Here is a 17,500-nt window from a genome sequence, read left to right on the forward strand (position 1 = left end):
CACACACACACACACACACACACACACACACACACACACATATTACCGGATGCCTGGGCTTTCACGTTTGATATCTCTCATTTACAGTACTTCCTGGGGGAACACCTGAGTGAATTTTAACCCATGAGCCACCTGGGCAGGATGTGAGTGGCAAACATGAAAGCCGTCACGGTGTGTGTCTGTACCGGCCCGCGGTGACGGTGCTGCTTACCGTGGGACCAGGACTGCCAGGTGGCCCGAGAGGTCCCTCATCTCCCTGAGAAATGCAGCACAGTGAGACACACGGAAGAGCAGCGCACTACAGTAAATACAGCTGGCTTTGGAGATCATCACTCAGAGCGCCAAACAACAAACAAACACACACCACACACACACACACACACACACACACAAACTATTCCCTCACATCTGCTCACATGTACTAACACTCAAGTGGTCACGCAAGAGCCTGCCATTGATCAGCCCAGCTAGATCAGATACCTGGCTGCCTCTCTCTGCGCCACATTTCTCATTGTTTAGAGACGGGCCGCAGCTTGACGGAAGCAGTCAGCGGCGGATTTGTGTCTGCTTCTTTGTGGGTCGGTAGTTTCGTCCTGACCGGGTGACGGGGAGGCAAACGTCGCAGTGCTGTTACTCTACGGTAGTAGCAGCCTATCTCTGCAGCGTCGGCTGGGTGGCAGCGCGGTGACGACGCTCCAGGAGAGAGAAGGAGGAGGACCGGGGGACGGGGGGGGGGCTCACCCCCGGTGTGAGGGACACCAGCCAGCGGCAGAGCATTAGCAGCACAATGGAGAGGTGTCGGTGCGCTACGTGCTGCCAAAGTTCCCGCCCCTTCTTCCGCGGATGGAAAACCCCCCCCGTTTCGCCTCGCCTCGTTTATACCACCATCGAATGATGAATCATGACTTCATACGGTGGAATATGCCCCCAGAGGGCTCTACAGAAACAAGTATATGTTCTAAACGTGCATGGGGAGCTCGCCTGACGGCTTAAAACGGAGAGGACTTGCTGGTGGCATGCTCTGATGTGTCTGTGTGTGTTAAGATGATCTGAGAGACAGTTGGCGGTAGAGTGATGACTTACCTCAATTCCTTTTGGCCCCGCCGGACCCTGTGGCCCTCTAGGACCTTGAAGACCCTGAAACACCGGAAGACACGCTCTTTAGACATGCGTAATGAAACGTTGACTAGAGCAGTTAACACAACCGAAACAAAAGTGGAGTCTACAGGTACAGCATGTGTGTAACTGTGGTACGCACATATTAATCCTCCATTACCATTGAAACACAGAGGATTATGGGATATTCAGGTACAGAGAGAGTTGTGTGCATGCGCGGTCTTTACCTTGGGGCCAGGAGGGCCGTTGGGTCCTGGCACACCGATGTCCCCGGGAAAGCCCTGGGAAACACAGCATGAACGCTGGTTGAGGAATAGGATTACTGTACACTCTCGCCCACTCTCTAACGGTCACATGACTCATTGGATCTATTGACTTTGAAACCACACCTTTTTCCACCGCCACAATTTATCTACAGTAGGTATGTCAGGGAGCGTGAGATTGTAAGCTTCCAGAATTGTCCTCCTTCCATGAGTTAGAGTGGAGTGTGTGTGTGTGTGTGTGTGTGTGTGTGTGTGTGTGTGTGTGTGGACCAACAGTCCGCACCCATAGCCAGAGTAGAGTTGGCGTCTCCTATAAATCTAGATTAGGGAGGCATAGCTAGAGTGAGTCTGTCTTCTACAGTAGGAACCTGATGAGAGGCAGTGATGGAGGGCTCCTCCGTGATGGGACCTGAACACCGTCAGTAGCACCTGCCCTCGCTGAATCTCTCACTTAGAACGTGGACGTTTTGATAGAGGGATTTACATGCGGAGAACATCTCTGGGCTGTGATCTTGTCCAGGCAGCGAGAAGAAAGAGGCGGCGAGGGTGAATCTGTCTCATAGGAACGTGATGCAGAGACAGGATGCTTGAGTGATAGAGGACCTGAGCGCCGTCAGACACACCTGCCGTCACTAAATCTCTCCGTTATTGAACTGGACGTTTTCATAGAGAGATTTACGTGGGGATAACGGAACATTTCTGGGCTGTGATCGTGTCCAAAAGTGACCAGACGGAGATCCACAGTGGATCAAAATGTTTATTTTTTATTTTTTATATATAATAAAGAAGTCTAACTATAGCTCAGTTTGCGGGTTGTATTTGAAAATCAAAAACTGTGATCTTGTCCAGGCAAGAAAAAAATAAATAACCATGATAAAGTTAAGAGTGACAAAATGTGCATTGTAACTTCAGAGAACATATTTATATCACTTTTATTACAGTAGTATAACAGTTATATGGGTGTCAATCCAGCCTCTTATAGGACCCACCTGACACTACATTTAGCTGTCAGCCGAGTAGGAGACGGTCATATATAGAGGCTCAGCTCTGGCCGCGTGCCCAAGCTTTTAAAACGCCATCTAATTGGACTGTAAAGTTACGGGACAGCTGTGGTTTATAGACACGTCTGTGTTTAGACTCTTTTGTCTCCTGGTAGCTCGGCTTACACTCTGACCCTTAACAGGTAGCTGTGACCCGGTCACCAAGCCTCAGAGACGGACAGAGATACATCTCATCTCTAACAGGTTATAAACGGCAAAACAGTATGGCCTTGAAGCATGGAATAGGACCTTGACTGTAAGTGCTTTTTAAAATACAGTAGTTGGGTTATCATGATACTCCACTAGGTCATCCAAACATCAAACCAACAGTTTAACGGCTATGTGTGTCAGAGTATCTGCCCTAATGGAGCTTTGATCTCCCTTCAAAGAGTGAAACAATGAAAAGGAATTACTGTACCAGGTCAGCATTAGTCCTTACCTCAGGTCCCGGAGGGCCAGGTGGCCCCTGTGGTCCCAGCTCACCTATTCTACCCTGACAGACAGAGATGGAGACAAACCATGAACGAGGAAAAACAGGATCATCGTAAAGTATCCCTACCCTCAGACCCTCCCCTCTCTCTCTCTCTAACACACACACACACACACACACATACACACACACACACATACACACACACACACACACACACACACACACACACACACACACACACACACACAAACACAAACACAAACAAACATGGCCAGCCAGCATGAGGCAGCTTGAGGCTTGGCTCTCACAGTGCCTGTTCCTATGTTCCTCAACATTGCATTCTCATTTCTTGACAGATGCTAGTATTTGTGAAGAGGTGCAGCGTGGGTGGTGTGTATTGTATAACCCAAACACACTATTATCTGCCAGCGACGCCACAATGACCACCTCATAGATTGTTGACAAATCAAAACCCTATGAACTCAGTCCAAGTTGATATACAGTACCAAGCAAACAGCTCAGAAGAAAAAATAGCCTAAAGCTTCCATAGACGATACAGAGCATCCTTTCAATTTCATTCTTGTTCAACAGTTTTAAGTTTGACACTCTTAATCTGTACCGAGGCAAAGAATATTGGTACAGTGAGTCAACACTGTGGAATGAAATACAAAGCCATACATCTGAATGCTCCGTCAAACTACTAAACACGCTCCCTCCCTGTCCGTTATGGACTCATGTTTTGTGCTAAGCACAAATGTGTCCTAGTTATTTTCAGGCAGTTATGGACTGTCGCAGACACAGCGCAGGTCCCTCTAGGGTAGCCTACAGAGTGTTTACTGGCCTCTCTCTTTAAAAGTAATAAACGTAATTAAATTGGAGGGAAAACACACGTACAGGTGGCCCGGGTTTTCCTCGGAGTCCGGGAGGCCCAGGCACGCCGGCAGCACCCTGGGGGATGCAAACAGGAAACAATCAACAACAGTGTGGGTGTGGGTGTGTTTGCGTGTATGAATGGGGTGTCCGTGGGCGGGGGCTATCCGTGGGTGAGTCTATCTACAGTATCCGTCTGTCTCTGTCTGTCTTGTCTTGTCTGCCTTCGGGAAACAACTCGACACATCGGGGTGTGGGGGGGGGGGGGGGTGTGGGGGGGGGGGGGGTGTACCTTGTCGCCTTGGTAGCCCGTCTCTCCCGGTTCGCCCCTCAGTCCAGGCACCCCCTGAATTTCACAGCATCAGACAGAGATATAACACAACGCCCTGCTCCACGGAGGACAGTGCAACAGGGTTAACGGCGTCACACACTCCCGAGGACGGAGACGCCGACGCTTCGGCGCCGTGTCCTCGCCCTTGTTCGAGTGCGTCCACAGCAATTTAACCCCCCCAACGCCTCCCAACACATCCCAACTGAATGACATCAACCGGTAATAAAGTCGACACCATTAGAAATGACAGTGCTCTCCAAAGACACCCCTTCTCAATGTCATATAATTTGAGGTTTCGTGTTTATACAGTCGATACTCATACCAATGCTCTGCCACTTCCCTCCCAGCCCTGTAATTATGATCACAACCCGTCATCCACAAGCCGCCCATCACATTCACAGAAACACTACAATTAATAGAAATATTTAGATCACCTTATCACCTTTCAATCCAGGCAGCCCAGCTCGTCCAGTCAGGCCCTGCCAGATGGAGAGAGAGAGAGAGAGAGAGAGAGGGGCGTCAGAGCCTGACAAAGAGGGACCAGACTGAGAAACATACAGTTTGTGTAGGAGAGGAGGAGACGAGAGGAGGAGAGGAGTGAGGGGAGAAGTGGGAGAGAGAGGAGAGGAGGAGTGACGGAGAGGGGGGGAAGAGTCACCTGAGGTCCCACAATGCCAGACAGCCCTCGCGGTCCCTCAGGCCCTGGTTCTCCCTGTGGACAAAAGGAGAAATAGGGTAGGATAAGATAACTATAACTATAACACACACACACACAATACATGCATGACACCCACATGCACTGTACACAGTATGCATACCGACATACTGTACACACACACGCACACACGCACACACACACACACCAAATACTGGAGCTCAAGGAGCATTGTATTACACAGGCCCTGTTTCATGGGCCAGATATTGAAGGGACATGTTTCACAGGACATTTCCGATCCATTCTTTTCTGTGCTCTTCACTCGTTGTTGTGACCTGTGTCGCTACTGTACCTCCCCGGCCTAAACAGAACATCCTCATGTGTCCACACACACCTTTCAGGAGACCCGTGCTGCGTTGACGTGGATTATTGTCCATTTGCGGCTGGCGCTCCATGTCCAGCGTCTGGACTGAGCATCACCTCTAATCGCCACAGAACAGCGATGCCTGACTTTCAAGATCTCCGCCTCGAAAAGTCTGGAAACATCTCCATCGTGAATCTTCACTAGAACAGTACCAAAAACTGACACTACCAATCAGAACCACTCCCTACATCTCCAATAGGGTGAAGGACCCGCCGTGGTGGAAATGATGTCATCCAAACAAGTGGAGTGGAGAATCAAAACAAAACAAGACATTCACGCGCCATTAGGAAGGACCGCCCTAAAGACGTTGAATTGGTTCTGCAATGCAGTTTCTTTTCAATACCTCAAATTGTTTCCGCCCACTTTTAGTGAAGAAATCTGGACAAATGTCTTCAGTCACTAGGACTTTGTTTAGACTTGGTTTTAAAATGCGTTTTAGATGATCAGATCACAAGTGGACAGCGACACACATCATCATTTACACCTTTGTCTATCATGCGTCTCGAATGTGTCCAGCTGACACTTGTGTCACTGGAACTCGTGTTCGTATATTCCATAGTAACTCACTCACTCCTGCCTGCCTGTGTGTCGCACAGCTGTTCCATGTAAACAAATCAATAATCAGTCGGTTTGACTTAAAGCTGATTAAAAAAAAGTGCGCGTGAAAGCAACCGAAGATGTTTGAAGAAGTAATGTACATAATAGGACTATTCCAACTGTTTCAATTGATAGGACAAGTAATTTGCGACTTGCAAAAGAGTGCAGGATAAGGCGAAAAAGGAGAAAAACCATCCTGCATTATTGACGTGTTTTCCTGTTCCGTCTTTGTCGGGGGCGCTTCAGGACGCATTAGTGTTTAGACTGCTAAAGATATGTGGTCCCAGACCACCTCAGAAAGTGGTTTGAGGGAACGTTTCACAAAACATTTAGCGCTGTCCACTTTGAATCTGATCGTCCAAGACGCATTCTAAAACCTAAGTCTAAGCGGGGTCTCGTTGATTTGCAGCGTTTAGAGACGGACTCGTGATTCTAGGCCAGAACTGACCCAGTTAGCAGGTACTACTGTACTGTGTTGAAATCATGCTGCTACAGTATCTTGGCAGTTGTGATGCCAATGTTCCTGTTCTCATTCTCATGCATTTACTGCGTGTATCAAACCTTGAGTTCCCCTGGAAAATTATCCTCCTTTGCTTAATGATGATGATGATTATGATCATCATGATGGGGGTTCATGATCCAAGACTATGATGATGCTGATGATGCTGCTGCTGATGATGATGATTTGTGTGGATCCTCTCTCTCCTACAACCTGGGCAGCCTGATACAGGTTGTGTGTGTGTGTGTGTGTGTGTGTGTGTGTGTGTGTGTGTGTGTGTGTGTGTGTGTGTGTGTGTGTGCGTGTGTGTGTGTGCTCGTAAGTGAGTGGGACAGAGAGCCAGGGCTCTAAGTGGTTCCATGCTGGACTGGCCTACCGGTGTGGATCTGCTCTCTATTAGTGCACTTCAGGGAGATTGTCACCAGGAGGGGAAAGCAGCTCCAGTAACACAGCAGGGACTGATAGCCCACCTCCATTACACACACGCACATGCACACACACACGCACACACACTCGCTCGCTCGCTCACTCGCACGCCCGTACGCAAGCACACACACACCACACACACACACACACACACACACACACACAACCATTAGACTAAGCAGGCTCACCTGGCTGCAGGAACTCTCATAGAATCAATCAAGGCCTGCACACAATTCACACAAATAACAGCTGCTGAACGAATCCAGGTCCATTAGGCCTGCTTTGTTCCCGGGCCAATTACAAACATAGATCACCCACTAAGTCCATAGCCTATGGTCTGAGGGGGGGAGGGGGGGCGGCTTGAGAAAGAGCTTTTAGTTCCCTTCACATACAGCTACAGTATATCTCCAGTCTGACCAATACGCAACAAGAGAGAGAGAGAGAGAGACAGAGAGAAAGAGAGAGGGAGAGAGAGAGAGAGGGAGATCGATGGGGGAGAGGATCTTAACGTGACGTCTTGAAGGACATGTGGCTTTAAAGGAAAGGTCCATCTGGATGCAGTCAGCCCTGTCGTTTGATGATGCGGCTCCTCGGTTGATGGCACTGCGGGATGAAGACGAATCGCACGCACTCCATAAAGAACACTTTCGACGGAGGGTCTGTGACAGGCGGCAGGTCGGACAGGAGGCAAACTCAGGGAAAATCAATACCTTACCCCCCCCCCCACCCCCGCCCTCCCCGAGCAAGCCCTCCCAGGTGATCCTGTACACCAACATCCCACACAGGGATAGAAGAAAACAGCCGACAAGATACTGTAGACACAGCCAGCCTGCCTGCCCAGATCACTCTCTCTGGTTTGGCAAGCGACATGACCATCCAATGATGAGAGACTTTGACGAAAACTACATTTTGGCGTCTTCCTGTCCATCTAATTTCAACACAAACACTGGACTGCCTTCAGAAAATCAAATAAAACATAATACCTGACACGTTACCGACTTCGCTTGTCAGGAATGTGTACAATTAAATTATACGTTTGTAGACCTCACTGCCATGTGAAAGAATGAGTCTATGAGGCTATGCCAAAGCATACCACACATCAATGGAACAAGAAAAGGTACTGTACTTACAATTAAAAGGCTCATAAAATAAAGGTAATGATAAAATAAAAAGTTTTTTTTTTATTGTTTTCTTTTGTTCTAGCTCCTTTGGGTGTCTGCACATGGCCCCAACCAACGCCAACCAACTTTCAACATGTCAACCTGACAGCTATATATATATAATATGTATATCTTTTATATGCAGATGTTTAAGAAAAAAAGGCTACCAATTTCACACAATTCACCTAATGCGTAGAACTATTATAGGCTTACAACATATTTGAAAAAAATAAAATGGAGATGATATGGATGCACGTAGCTCGAGAGGTAGAGCGGCCGGCTGGGGATCGCAAGGTCCCTGGTTCGATCCCAGCTCCTGGCATTGTGCCAAAGTGTCCTTGAGCAAGACACTGAACCCCAAAATCGCTCACGTGTGAGTACCTAGAATCATCACAGCAGGAAGGTCTCTGGGCCTTTCTGTGCGGAGTTTGCATGTTCTCCCTGTTTTCACAAGGGTTTCCTCCCAAAGAACCCAATAGGCTACATGCAGAAAGACAGATGCCCTTCAGTCCATTCTAGACACACCTGGGGGTCACACCCGCCACACAACAACACACAACAGCCTCTCGGCCTCCAGATCCACCGGAGCTTCTCCGTCCTGCTCCAACAGGCTCCTTGATCCACTGCCACGACTTTGTTTACAGCTAAGGTTCTCCAGAATTAGGTCACAATTCTTTGGAAAAGCAAGGAAGAGATATGAAGCGACGTGCTCGGCTTTGCAGCAGGGACAGGGAGCGAGGGAGGGAGGGAGGGAGGGGGGAAGAGTGAGCAGAGTTTTATTTGCCAGGTAGCTTTTACAAACTAGGAATTTGTTTTGGTCAATTGGCGCATAACACTGATGGGTAGACAACATTAGACAGGGCGCAAGGACAAGGCAGACAGGACTGTGCAAAAAAAAAACTAAAACACACAAAACAGGGCGCCCCAGCATGACACACAGCGCCATCACAGTTTCTGTTTTATGTCGGTTTTAGTATGCATGGCTGGAGGGGGGCCATCCATCTCTGGAAATGCCATCAATTTGTCTGAGGCATTACCAGAGCATCTCTGTCTGAATGTGAATGTGAACCCAAGTCTTGGGCAGCAGGGCGACATGAGGAACTCACAGTACACTACCATGCTGGATGGTCTACTTCAGCCATGAGGGGGACGTGGGAACGTGGTTCTAATTCGAGGGCGACCAAAAATGTCCCGTGTTCCCGGCGCTCTGGACCGGCACCCAGACTAGGATCTGGTTCCACTTTGCGCCGCCCAGACGACCCTGGAACAGATGGGCACTACTGTGTGCCGCTTTGTCTACTGTACGTCTGTTTCTCAAAGAGGCAGACAGCACATTCATCTCTTAAGAAATAACTTATGTTAAGGACTAGCACTGGTGACCGTAAACCACATCAAGTACTTTATAAACATATGAACATGAATAGACCAGATCCAATTGGCTGCTTTAACGTCCCACCGCACTGTTTTGACCGTATTTCAGCATGTCTTCGTACTCCCGAGCGTACGCTTGACCTGCGTTCTTGGGTCATAGACTTGGCTTGCTGACTGGCACTGTGTCATATCCGTTTTCGGTTCTGAGAGGACGGACTGGTTTGTGAGGATGGGTCAGATACTTCCACACGAAGGTCAGCCAGGCGGCCGCTGTTGTCGCAGAGTACAGGTGCAGCGTGCCCAGAGCGGGGGGGGGAGGGGGGAGGGGGTCTGACATACAGCCGGCAGTTGTGCCAGATGGCTGAGGAAACTCCATCCAGAGAGCATTCAGCGCCTCTGCAGGGTTCCCCTGTTAATCTACCTGCTGCAGGGGACCCACCTGTGAGGGCATGGTACCAACCCCGACACACACAGCCTCTCTCAGGAGGGACTCATAGAAAGGTAAGATGGCTAGGACACTACGGTATCTGTCTTATGGCAGGCAACTGCGTAAGACTACGCAGATCACAAACGTAGAACGGCATGTTGGGGATGCATCCGTGGAGCCTCCCGTCTATATATCTCTCGCTCCCACCTCTCCCTCTCTTCTCCTCTCTCCTCCTCTCCATCTCCCCCTCCATCTCTCCCCCTCTCCCCCCTTTTCTCTCCTCCTCTCCCTCTCCTCCCCTCCATCTCTCCCCCTCTTCTCCTCTCCATCTCCTCTTCTCCATCTCCTCTCCTCTCTCTCTCTTCCCCTCTCCCTCCCCTCTTCTTCCCGTCTCCCTCTCTTCTCCTATCCCTCCCTTCTTCTCCTCCTCTCTGTCTCTGTCTCTGTCAGGAGACAGCAGTCCTGGCTGTGGAGCAGGACATGGAGCCAGGACTGTTGTGTTTTTTCCTGTCCCATATATCTTCCATCTCTGCTCCGTCTTCCGTGGACCGCTCAGGGCTCGTTGGGCCCGCCAAGTCTTTTAAGTACATAAAATATTGGTAATGCGTGCTTGGCAGTGGCCTGGACACGGCACTGATACGGTAGCTCTCATAGGGTGAGGAATATACTGCTTCCATTAGAAACCCTTTGGCTTGAGCCTTGAAATTGTGTCTAAGTTATGATAGCTGAGAGGCTGGGGTATCCAGATACTTCATTAGATCGACAGACTAGACATGAGTCTACTGTTACGGCAGCTCTGGATGAGGATGCTGCACTCAGGGGAGTATGAGAGTCGTTGACAAGCAGACGGGCTGTGCGCTACTCACCCTCAGACCGGGGAAGCCCCCGATGCCAGTCCCGCCAACGGGCCCCTGTGGAATGACAGCGCAGCGACACGGTGAGCACAGCAGGAGGAGAGGGCAAAAGGGCTCCCTCTCCAACTTGCTCCTCTTTCTTTCTGTGTCACGCACACGCGTACACACACACACACACACACACACATATACACACACACACTCACATTCATACACACGCACATGCTCCATACACGTGCATAGAGTACTGTACACATAAACAAATATGCAGCTACATAACAATGTTTATCTCCCACAATACAATATCACAGCAGCAGGCACATCAAGGCGAGCTTGGTTCCAGCCGTGCCGTGCGGCTCACAGCCCTCTCCCCCTCACGGCCCCATCGTTCACACGAAACGGCTACTTTTGCCGTCCCCGGAGCCGAGGAGCAGAAACGTAAAACTGGGCTCCGATAATCCGCAGCATACTTAGTCAGCCCAATAAAGGCCTTCCACTAACTGCTGTTCTGATTAAACTCGACCGGAGTTGGCCCTGCTGATCTTAATAGATTAATCTGGGAAAGAGCTTTGTAATGTTACGGGCCCCATTTGCTGAGCTCATCTCCAGACGGGGTAATAGATAGGAACGCTGAGGAGAGGAGGGGTAATAGATAGGAACGCTGAGGAGAGGACGGTCCTAATGTAAACCATGCACCGGCTCTATGTAGACTGCCTTCCTCAGACAGACCGTCCCTCTGAGAGAGGACTTCTACTGTACATGGCTCAGCTCCCTGACAGGAAGGCAACAAATGCAGAGAAAAGAAGATCTTACTGTACCTATCGTATTTATACTTGGCTACTCTTACACTCTGGCTTTAACACTAGATTATGCTCTTAGTTACGTGTTTAGAAAGAGATCGCACTTGTGAGTTCTGGTGAGTAGTAGTACACTGACTTCCTACGTTTAATGCAATTATTGTACGTCCCTTTGGATAAAAGTGTCTGCTAAATGATTGTAATGTAATGTTATTACTAAATGACTAATGCAATTACCAAATGACTGTAATGCAATGCAATTACTAAAGGACTGTAATGTAATGTAATAACTAAATGACTGTAATGTAATTACTAAATGACTGTAATGTAATGTACTGTAATGTAATCTTACCTCATCGCCATCAGGTCCAGGAGGCCCCCTTTCACCAAGGTCTCCAACTACACCCTGCAGACGAGAGAGAGAGAGAGAGAGATACAGTAGAGAGAGAGAGAGAGAGACACACACACACACACATCACTTTAAAAGCGTTGTTTCTCTCCATCACACACGTCACCTCATCCCTGTTCAGTTCTCAAACTCTCTAAAGGTCAGACATGAAGCCCTATGGTTCTCTTTCACTTCATTAATGACAGTAAAAGCAGGCAATCTCCCTCTCTCATCACCGTATCACCTGAATAGTAGAGACGAGGCGAGGCAGTACCTACACACCCCTCCCTGCGCTGAGATTAATCACTCCCTACTACACATTAAAGGCATGCCAGCAACCTGCATCTGTGATGTTGTGATTAGGCTTAAAGCAGCCATACAGGATGGCCTGTAGGTTTTGGACCATGTCCCGCCCATGCCTCAGTGTGTTCCAGAGACAAGCTTGGTGAATAATGTCGAGTTAGTCCCAGATGCTGGGCCGCTTGCCCACTTGGCATCGCCCCGACACAGAGAAGCCGTCAGATGCCTTGCTGACACTTGCTGTTTTCATTAGGCTGACACTTTTCAGAAAGCCAAGGGCCTTGTTACTCTATACCAGTATCAGAGCGAGACACGAATTCCCTATGCCACCCTGGCGCCGACTTAAATGCCAAGCCGAATGCCATGGTGTGTATATCTTGGTTGTATACTGTCACGTTTTTTTTTTAGGGGAACGGGGGGGGCACTTGAGTAGCCATCTTGTATTTCAGCTGAGTGTTGAGTGTTGACCTGAGTGTTGTGTTTTGGCTATTGGCACTGTTTCCCTGGCATTGGCATATTAAGCTTAGCATGCACAGCACACAGCAACATATAAAGGAGAGCCTTAGATGTGTCCTTCAAGGCTTTCTGTAAGGTGAAGTATTACTTCTATTAAGTCATTGTGTAACACTTTCTCCCACATATCCCACTCACAGCCCCCCTGTCTCCTTTCTGTCAAGAGCCAGATGAGATAAAATGGTTGTGTGCCTTCCACTGCGCCTCCCCCCATAGCAAATGACTTTCTTCCACAAAATTAGCCTGCAGTTATTGACGGATGATGAATGCACAGTTTCTGTTTTTTTCTTTCTTTCCTGGAACATTTGGGATTTCAAAGTGGTGATCCATTACCTGTCTTCCTTTAGGACCCTTCTTCCCAACAGGACCGGGAATGCCCTAGAAAAAAACACATTGGAAAAGGTAACTTAACTCCCAGGCGTTGAGTTGCTGAGTAATTCATATGTAATTCATATGATGCAAACAATTACTAAGACCTCTCTCACAGGTCAGAGTCATTATTACCAGGCTAGGAGAGTAAGCACGGGTTATGGGGGTGAACCATAACATTGTAATTCTGTAATCTTCTCCAAGGGAAACTGATTTCTTCATAAAGTCATACTGGCATTGCACTGTGGAAAATGTAGCTAATATATTTTCCCTTGGGTACAATCTGATCATGAATCCTTGAATGCTTTTTTTATGCACCAAATAACATTTTAAGATGTCAATAAAGAAATAAATTGAATGATACCGATGTCATACTTTCCATGACTCCAAAACAGAAAAGCACAATGAATTGCCTTTAGTAGGATCCTACTGTTTGTTGTGAAACATTTTCTTTCCCAATGATGACAAAAGCCATGGGTTCTGTGCACAATGACTTAAGACGCCAATACATGGCCAAGGACATAAGCCTGTACCAACAGTGCTTCAGGGACCATCTGGGTCGCATGATGTTTAAAGGTTGAGTTAACTTTAAAGGGATAAGATTGGAATTTTGGATAGAGCCTCATTTACGACTTAGCCATTATGTTGTTGGCTGATTATTTTCAGCTGCTTCCATGTTGTTGTTTGTGTGGGCATTGGCATGTTTCTAATGGTATCGCAACACAATGGTAACGTTACTGGCCAAGGAAACATCCGTGCTCGGGGAACACAGAATAAATGCCTTCATATACGCCCATAAATGCATTCCGTTGCTGTGTGCGCACACACGTGTATGCGAGCAGGACATGTTTGGTATTGCTGCATTTGTTAAGTTGTGAGCTTTATGCCAGTCCAAACCCCATGTCTCTGTGACCTTCCCATGTCCAAATATGGGCATTTCAATTCCCCCCATTGACAATGATTGGAGGTGAATGGCTGAGCGTGTTCTGCTGTCGCTGGGGCAGAATTGACAGATCCACAGTGCACCCAAAGCAAATAAAATATGAAGGCAGTCTGTCGGGGTTCATTTAAGTGTACCAACATTTTTTAAGTGAAACTATCATTGAATCGTTTACTTTGTAGGGACTTATTTTCTCTTTGGAAGTATGGCGCGACCTTTATTTTGAATTTCCTTAGAAAAAAGCTATCGGACATGAGTTTCGACTAGGTTCTCACTAACAAAGCGAAGGATTCAATGCTAGTTTGACTTGAAAAATGATGGTAAACACTCAAATAACCCTGATAGACTGTTGCATTTTATTTGCTTTGGGTGCACTGTGGAGTGTTTAGGTGTGTGTGGTAGGTACCACTGCATTGCACTAGCATAAGCAAAATGTGTATGCCCACAAGAACATAACAAAATAATCAACTGAAAATGGTCCCCATCGATCAACAACATAATAGCCAAGTTGTAAACAAAGCATTATGTCCACAATTCTGAACTTCCCCTTTAAGCTCTCGGAAATCCTTTAAGAAGAAATAAGTATTATGATGGCACTTACTCTCTCCCCCTCCAGTCCTGGTGGCCCAGCTATGCCAGGAGGGCCGATGAAGCCCTAAACACAAATACAAACACACACACACAGACGCACACACACAAATTACTAGAGAAGCACTGACATTATAAAATGGTGTAGCCATTACTCATGCAGTACAGTATGTTTTTATTGAGCCGACTCGCCCCACACGAGGGGGAAGTGCTCAGTGGGAGATGAGTAAATGGGAGGCTGCTTGACTGAACATTCTCAGACGGTGGGGGGCTGAACACAGACTCTATGGTACTGTACACTATCAGCCAACACGACACAGTCCAGACGCTGCTGGGACACCTGAGGAGGTCAGTCTTAAGGCCATTAAGGCCCAGCGGGTCGGCGGACTGGTAGAGTTACTGTATGGAAGACTCGACTGCAGCAAGTCACCGCCAGTCCGCCAGGTCACACCGATGACATCAACGCTGCTGTCATCCGGCGAAGAACCTGCCTCTTGATTCACCGTTTCATAGCCAGGCTGGCTGCCGGGTGCTGTCATTTATATGACTCCTTCTCCCGCGTGCTTTCCGCCTGCAGTGAGGGGAGCTCCTGACCTGTGTCTCATTAACCCCGACGGCTGTGTGAAATGGGCTTGTTTCACGGAGTACAGCGGGTCAACCGTCTGTTTATCTACACTCAGCTCAAGGGCCGTGCAGCGGGCGGCTTTTTCTTTAAGATGACGCTCCGGGATCTGATTGCCTCGAAATCATACAGGGCACTTAATGCTCATCTGAGGTCAGAAGGTCAAACCTCGTCACGTCAAGTCGCTCTACAAAGAGAGGGACAGGCCGAAGAAGGTGTGGCCACTTGAGGAGAGAGAGGGGAGCGGTGGAGCATTAGGGGTTCCATAATTCATGGAGAGCGTTCTGGAATGACAAAGGCTATCTATCTGCTCTGTTTTGGTTTCAGGTTAACGGGAATCATATGGCCACTCAGTCAAAAACAATGAAATGGATGGGAGATGACTAAATATCTCTGTCTGTCTGTCTGTCTGTCTGTCTGACTCTCTCTCTCTCTCTCTCTCTCTCTCTCTGTCTCTCTCTGTCTCTCTCTCTCTCTGTCTCTCTCTCTCTCTCTTGTTTTCCCTCTCTCTGATCTCACCCTGGTCAACATTCCTTGGCCGTGGCTGTATGCCAGAGATGCTCTCCAAGTCACCGAGCCCTTTACTGTATATTCTCCCTCATGTCCTTTTTGGAGATTAAAAAATTATCATTTGGCCAGATGACAACGCAAATCATAAACTGTTGGGAATTTATCTAGCCTTTCCCACACTTGGACAACTAAGCAAACCATCTATCTCCTTCTCTTTCACCCTCTCTCTCTCTCTCTCCCTTGCTCGCTTTCTAAACAATCAGTTTTTTCCTTGCTTTCTCTTAGCAGATACTCCCCCCTCCTGTCCCCCCCCCCCCCCTCTCTCTCTCTCTCTCTCCATCTCTCTCTCTCCGTCTCTCTCTCTCTGTTCTAGCGTGGCACATGCCTGTGCGTCCTGAGGAATGGGCGGTGAGTGTAAGCCAGCTTTATTGAAAGAAGGCAGGCCCGGGATCAGGCCCCGAGGAATCTGCAGCTCAGTGTGTCGGCACGCTGTTAACACAAGGCAGATCCCAGACCAGCCCCGGCGGAGGCCTGACACCGTCTAATCCTTTCAGGAAATGAACTAGAGCCTCTGGGCAGTGCGCGGGGGGAGAGAGGGCGGTCGGGGGGAGAGAGGGCGGTCGGGGGGAGAGAGGGCGGTCGGGGGGGGGAGCTGTACTTACGCGCACACCTTTAGGACCTGGGTTACCTTCGGGCCCGGCCAAACCCTGCAACAGAGGACAGCTGGGTGAGTAGAGGCGACTGTGACAGAGTACGCGCGCTGCAGAGAGGTGCCGATAGCACAGAGAAACAAACCTCCGCACATCAGTCAGATGCATCGGCTATTTCATAGGCAAGCTAGACTGATAAGTAAGGTACTAACAATACACAGGTTTGATTGACGGCGGTTCTAGAAATCATTGCAATCAAGGAAACACATACCAATCGTACTTGCTACACCATATTCATATTACTTACATTGCAACATCGTTATCCATACAATATGAACCTAAATATGTAATCATTTGCATAAGTCTCATTGTGATTATTAAGCATGTGTCATGAATGCTTAAGTATTAGCTAGGGCAGCGAGGGTGGGGGGAGGGGGGTTGGGGACTATGTGTGCACAGGAGTGATGTGGAATTCTGGACAATGCAGTCACACCCCAAGAGGATGGAGGAATCTGGAGGACAATAACAACAACAACAACCCAAGAGGATGGAGGAATCTGGAGGGTATTCACTGCACCTGCCTGCCACGGTAACCTGCTGCCCCAGCCACGCCTGGCAGTCCCGGCACGCCCTGCAGAAGAGAGAGAGAGGGGGAGAGAGAGAGGGAGGGAGAGAGGGAGGGAGAGAGAGAGGGAGGGAGGGAGAGAGAGAGGGAGGGAGGGAGAGAGGGAGGAAGAGAGAGAGGGAGGGAGAAAGGGAGAAAGGGAGGAAGAGAGAGAGGGAGGGAGAGAGAGAGAGAGGGAGGGAGAGAGAGAGGGAGGGAGAGAGGGAGGGAGAGAGGGAGGAAGAGAGAGAGGGAGGGAGGGAGGGAGAAAGGGAGGAAGAGAGAGAGGGAGGGAGAGAGAGAGGGAGGGAGAGAGAGAGAGAGGGAGGGAGGGAGAGAGGGAGGGAGAGAGAGAGGGTGTGAGAGAGAGGGAGTGAGAGAGAGAGAGGGAGTGAGAGAGAGGGAGAGAGAGAGGGAGGAAGAGAGAGAGGGAGGAAGAGAAAGAGGGAGGGAGAGAGAGAGGGAGGGAGAGAGAGGGAGGGAGAGAGGGAGGAAGAGAAAGAGGGAGGGAGAGAGAGGGAGGGAGAGAGAGAGGGAGGAAGAGAGAGAGGGAGTGAGAGAGAGGGAGGGAGAGAGAGAGAGAGGGAGGGAGGGAGAGAGAGGGAGGGAGAGAGAGAGGGAGGGAGAGAGAGAGGGAGGAAGAGAGAGAGGGAGGGAGAGATAGAGGGAGTGAGAGAGAGGGAGAGAGAGAGAGAGAGAGGGAGAGAGAGAGAAAGAAGAGAAAGGAGAGTGGTGGCATGAACGAGGAGAAAC

The 17,500-nt window shown here is 48.9% G+C and overlaps 1 protein-coding gene across 1 annotated transcript in view; it reads right to left on the bottom strand.

The window, feature by feature from the left end:
* col24a1 (collagen type XXIV alpha 1 chain) overlaps nucleotides 1–17,500 on the bottom strand; it is an 81,937-nt gene that overhangs the window by 37,534 nt on the left and 26,903 nt on the right. The window contains exons 9-22 of the mRNA XM_084443902.1: nucleotides 16,721–16,774; nucleotides 16,156–16,200; nucleotides 14,375–14,428; nucleotides 12,798–12,842; nucleotides 11,616–11,669; nucleotides 10,479–10,523; nucleotides 4,712–4,765; nucleotides 4,488–4,532; nucleotides 4,015–4,068; nucleotides 3,747–3,800; nucleotides 2,859–2,912; nucleotides 1,344–1,397; nucleotides 1,084–1,137; nucleotides 212–256 (exon numbers count right to left, since the gene is read on the bottom strand). Coding sequence (XP_084300028.1) covers nucleotides 212–256; nucleotides 1,084–1,137; nucleotides 1,344–1,397; nucleotides 2,859–2,912; nucleotides 3,747–3,800; nucleotides 4,015–4,068; nucleotides 4,488–4,532; nucleotides 4,712–4,765; nucleotides 10,479–10,523; nucleotides 11,616–11,669; nucleotides 12,798–12,842; nucleotides 14,375–14,428; nucleotides 16,156–16,200; nucleotides 16,721–16,774 — 711 coding nt within the window. The remainder of the gene's footprint in view (nucleotides 1–211; nucleotides 257–1,083; nucleotides 1,138–1,343; nucleotides 1,398–2,858; nucleotides 2,913–3,746; nucleotides 3,801–4,014; nucleotides 4,069–4,487; nucleotides 4,533–4,711; nucleotides 4,766–10,478; nucleotides 10,524–11,615; nucleotides 11,670–12,797; nucleotides 12,843–14,374; nucleotides 14,429–16,155; nucleotides 16,201–16,720; nucleotides 16,775–17,500) is intronic.

The sequence above is a fragment of the Borostomias antarcticus genome (genome assembly GCF_949987555.1).
Source record: "Borostomias antarcticus genome assembly, chromosome: 10".
Lineage (NCBI taxonomy): Eukaryota > Metazoa > Chordata > Actinopteri > Stomiiformes > Stomiidae > Borostomias > Borostomias antarcticus.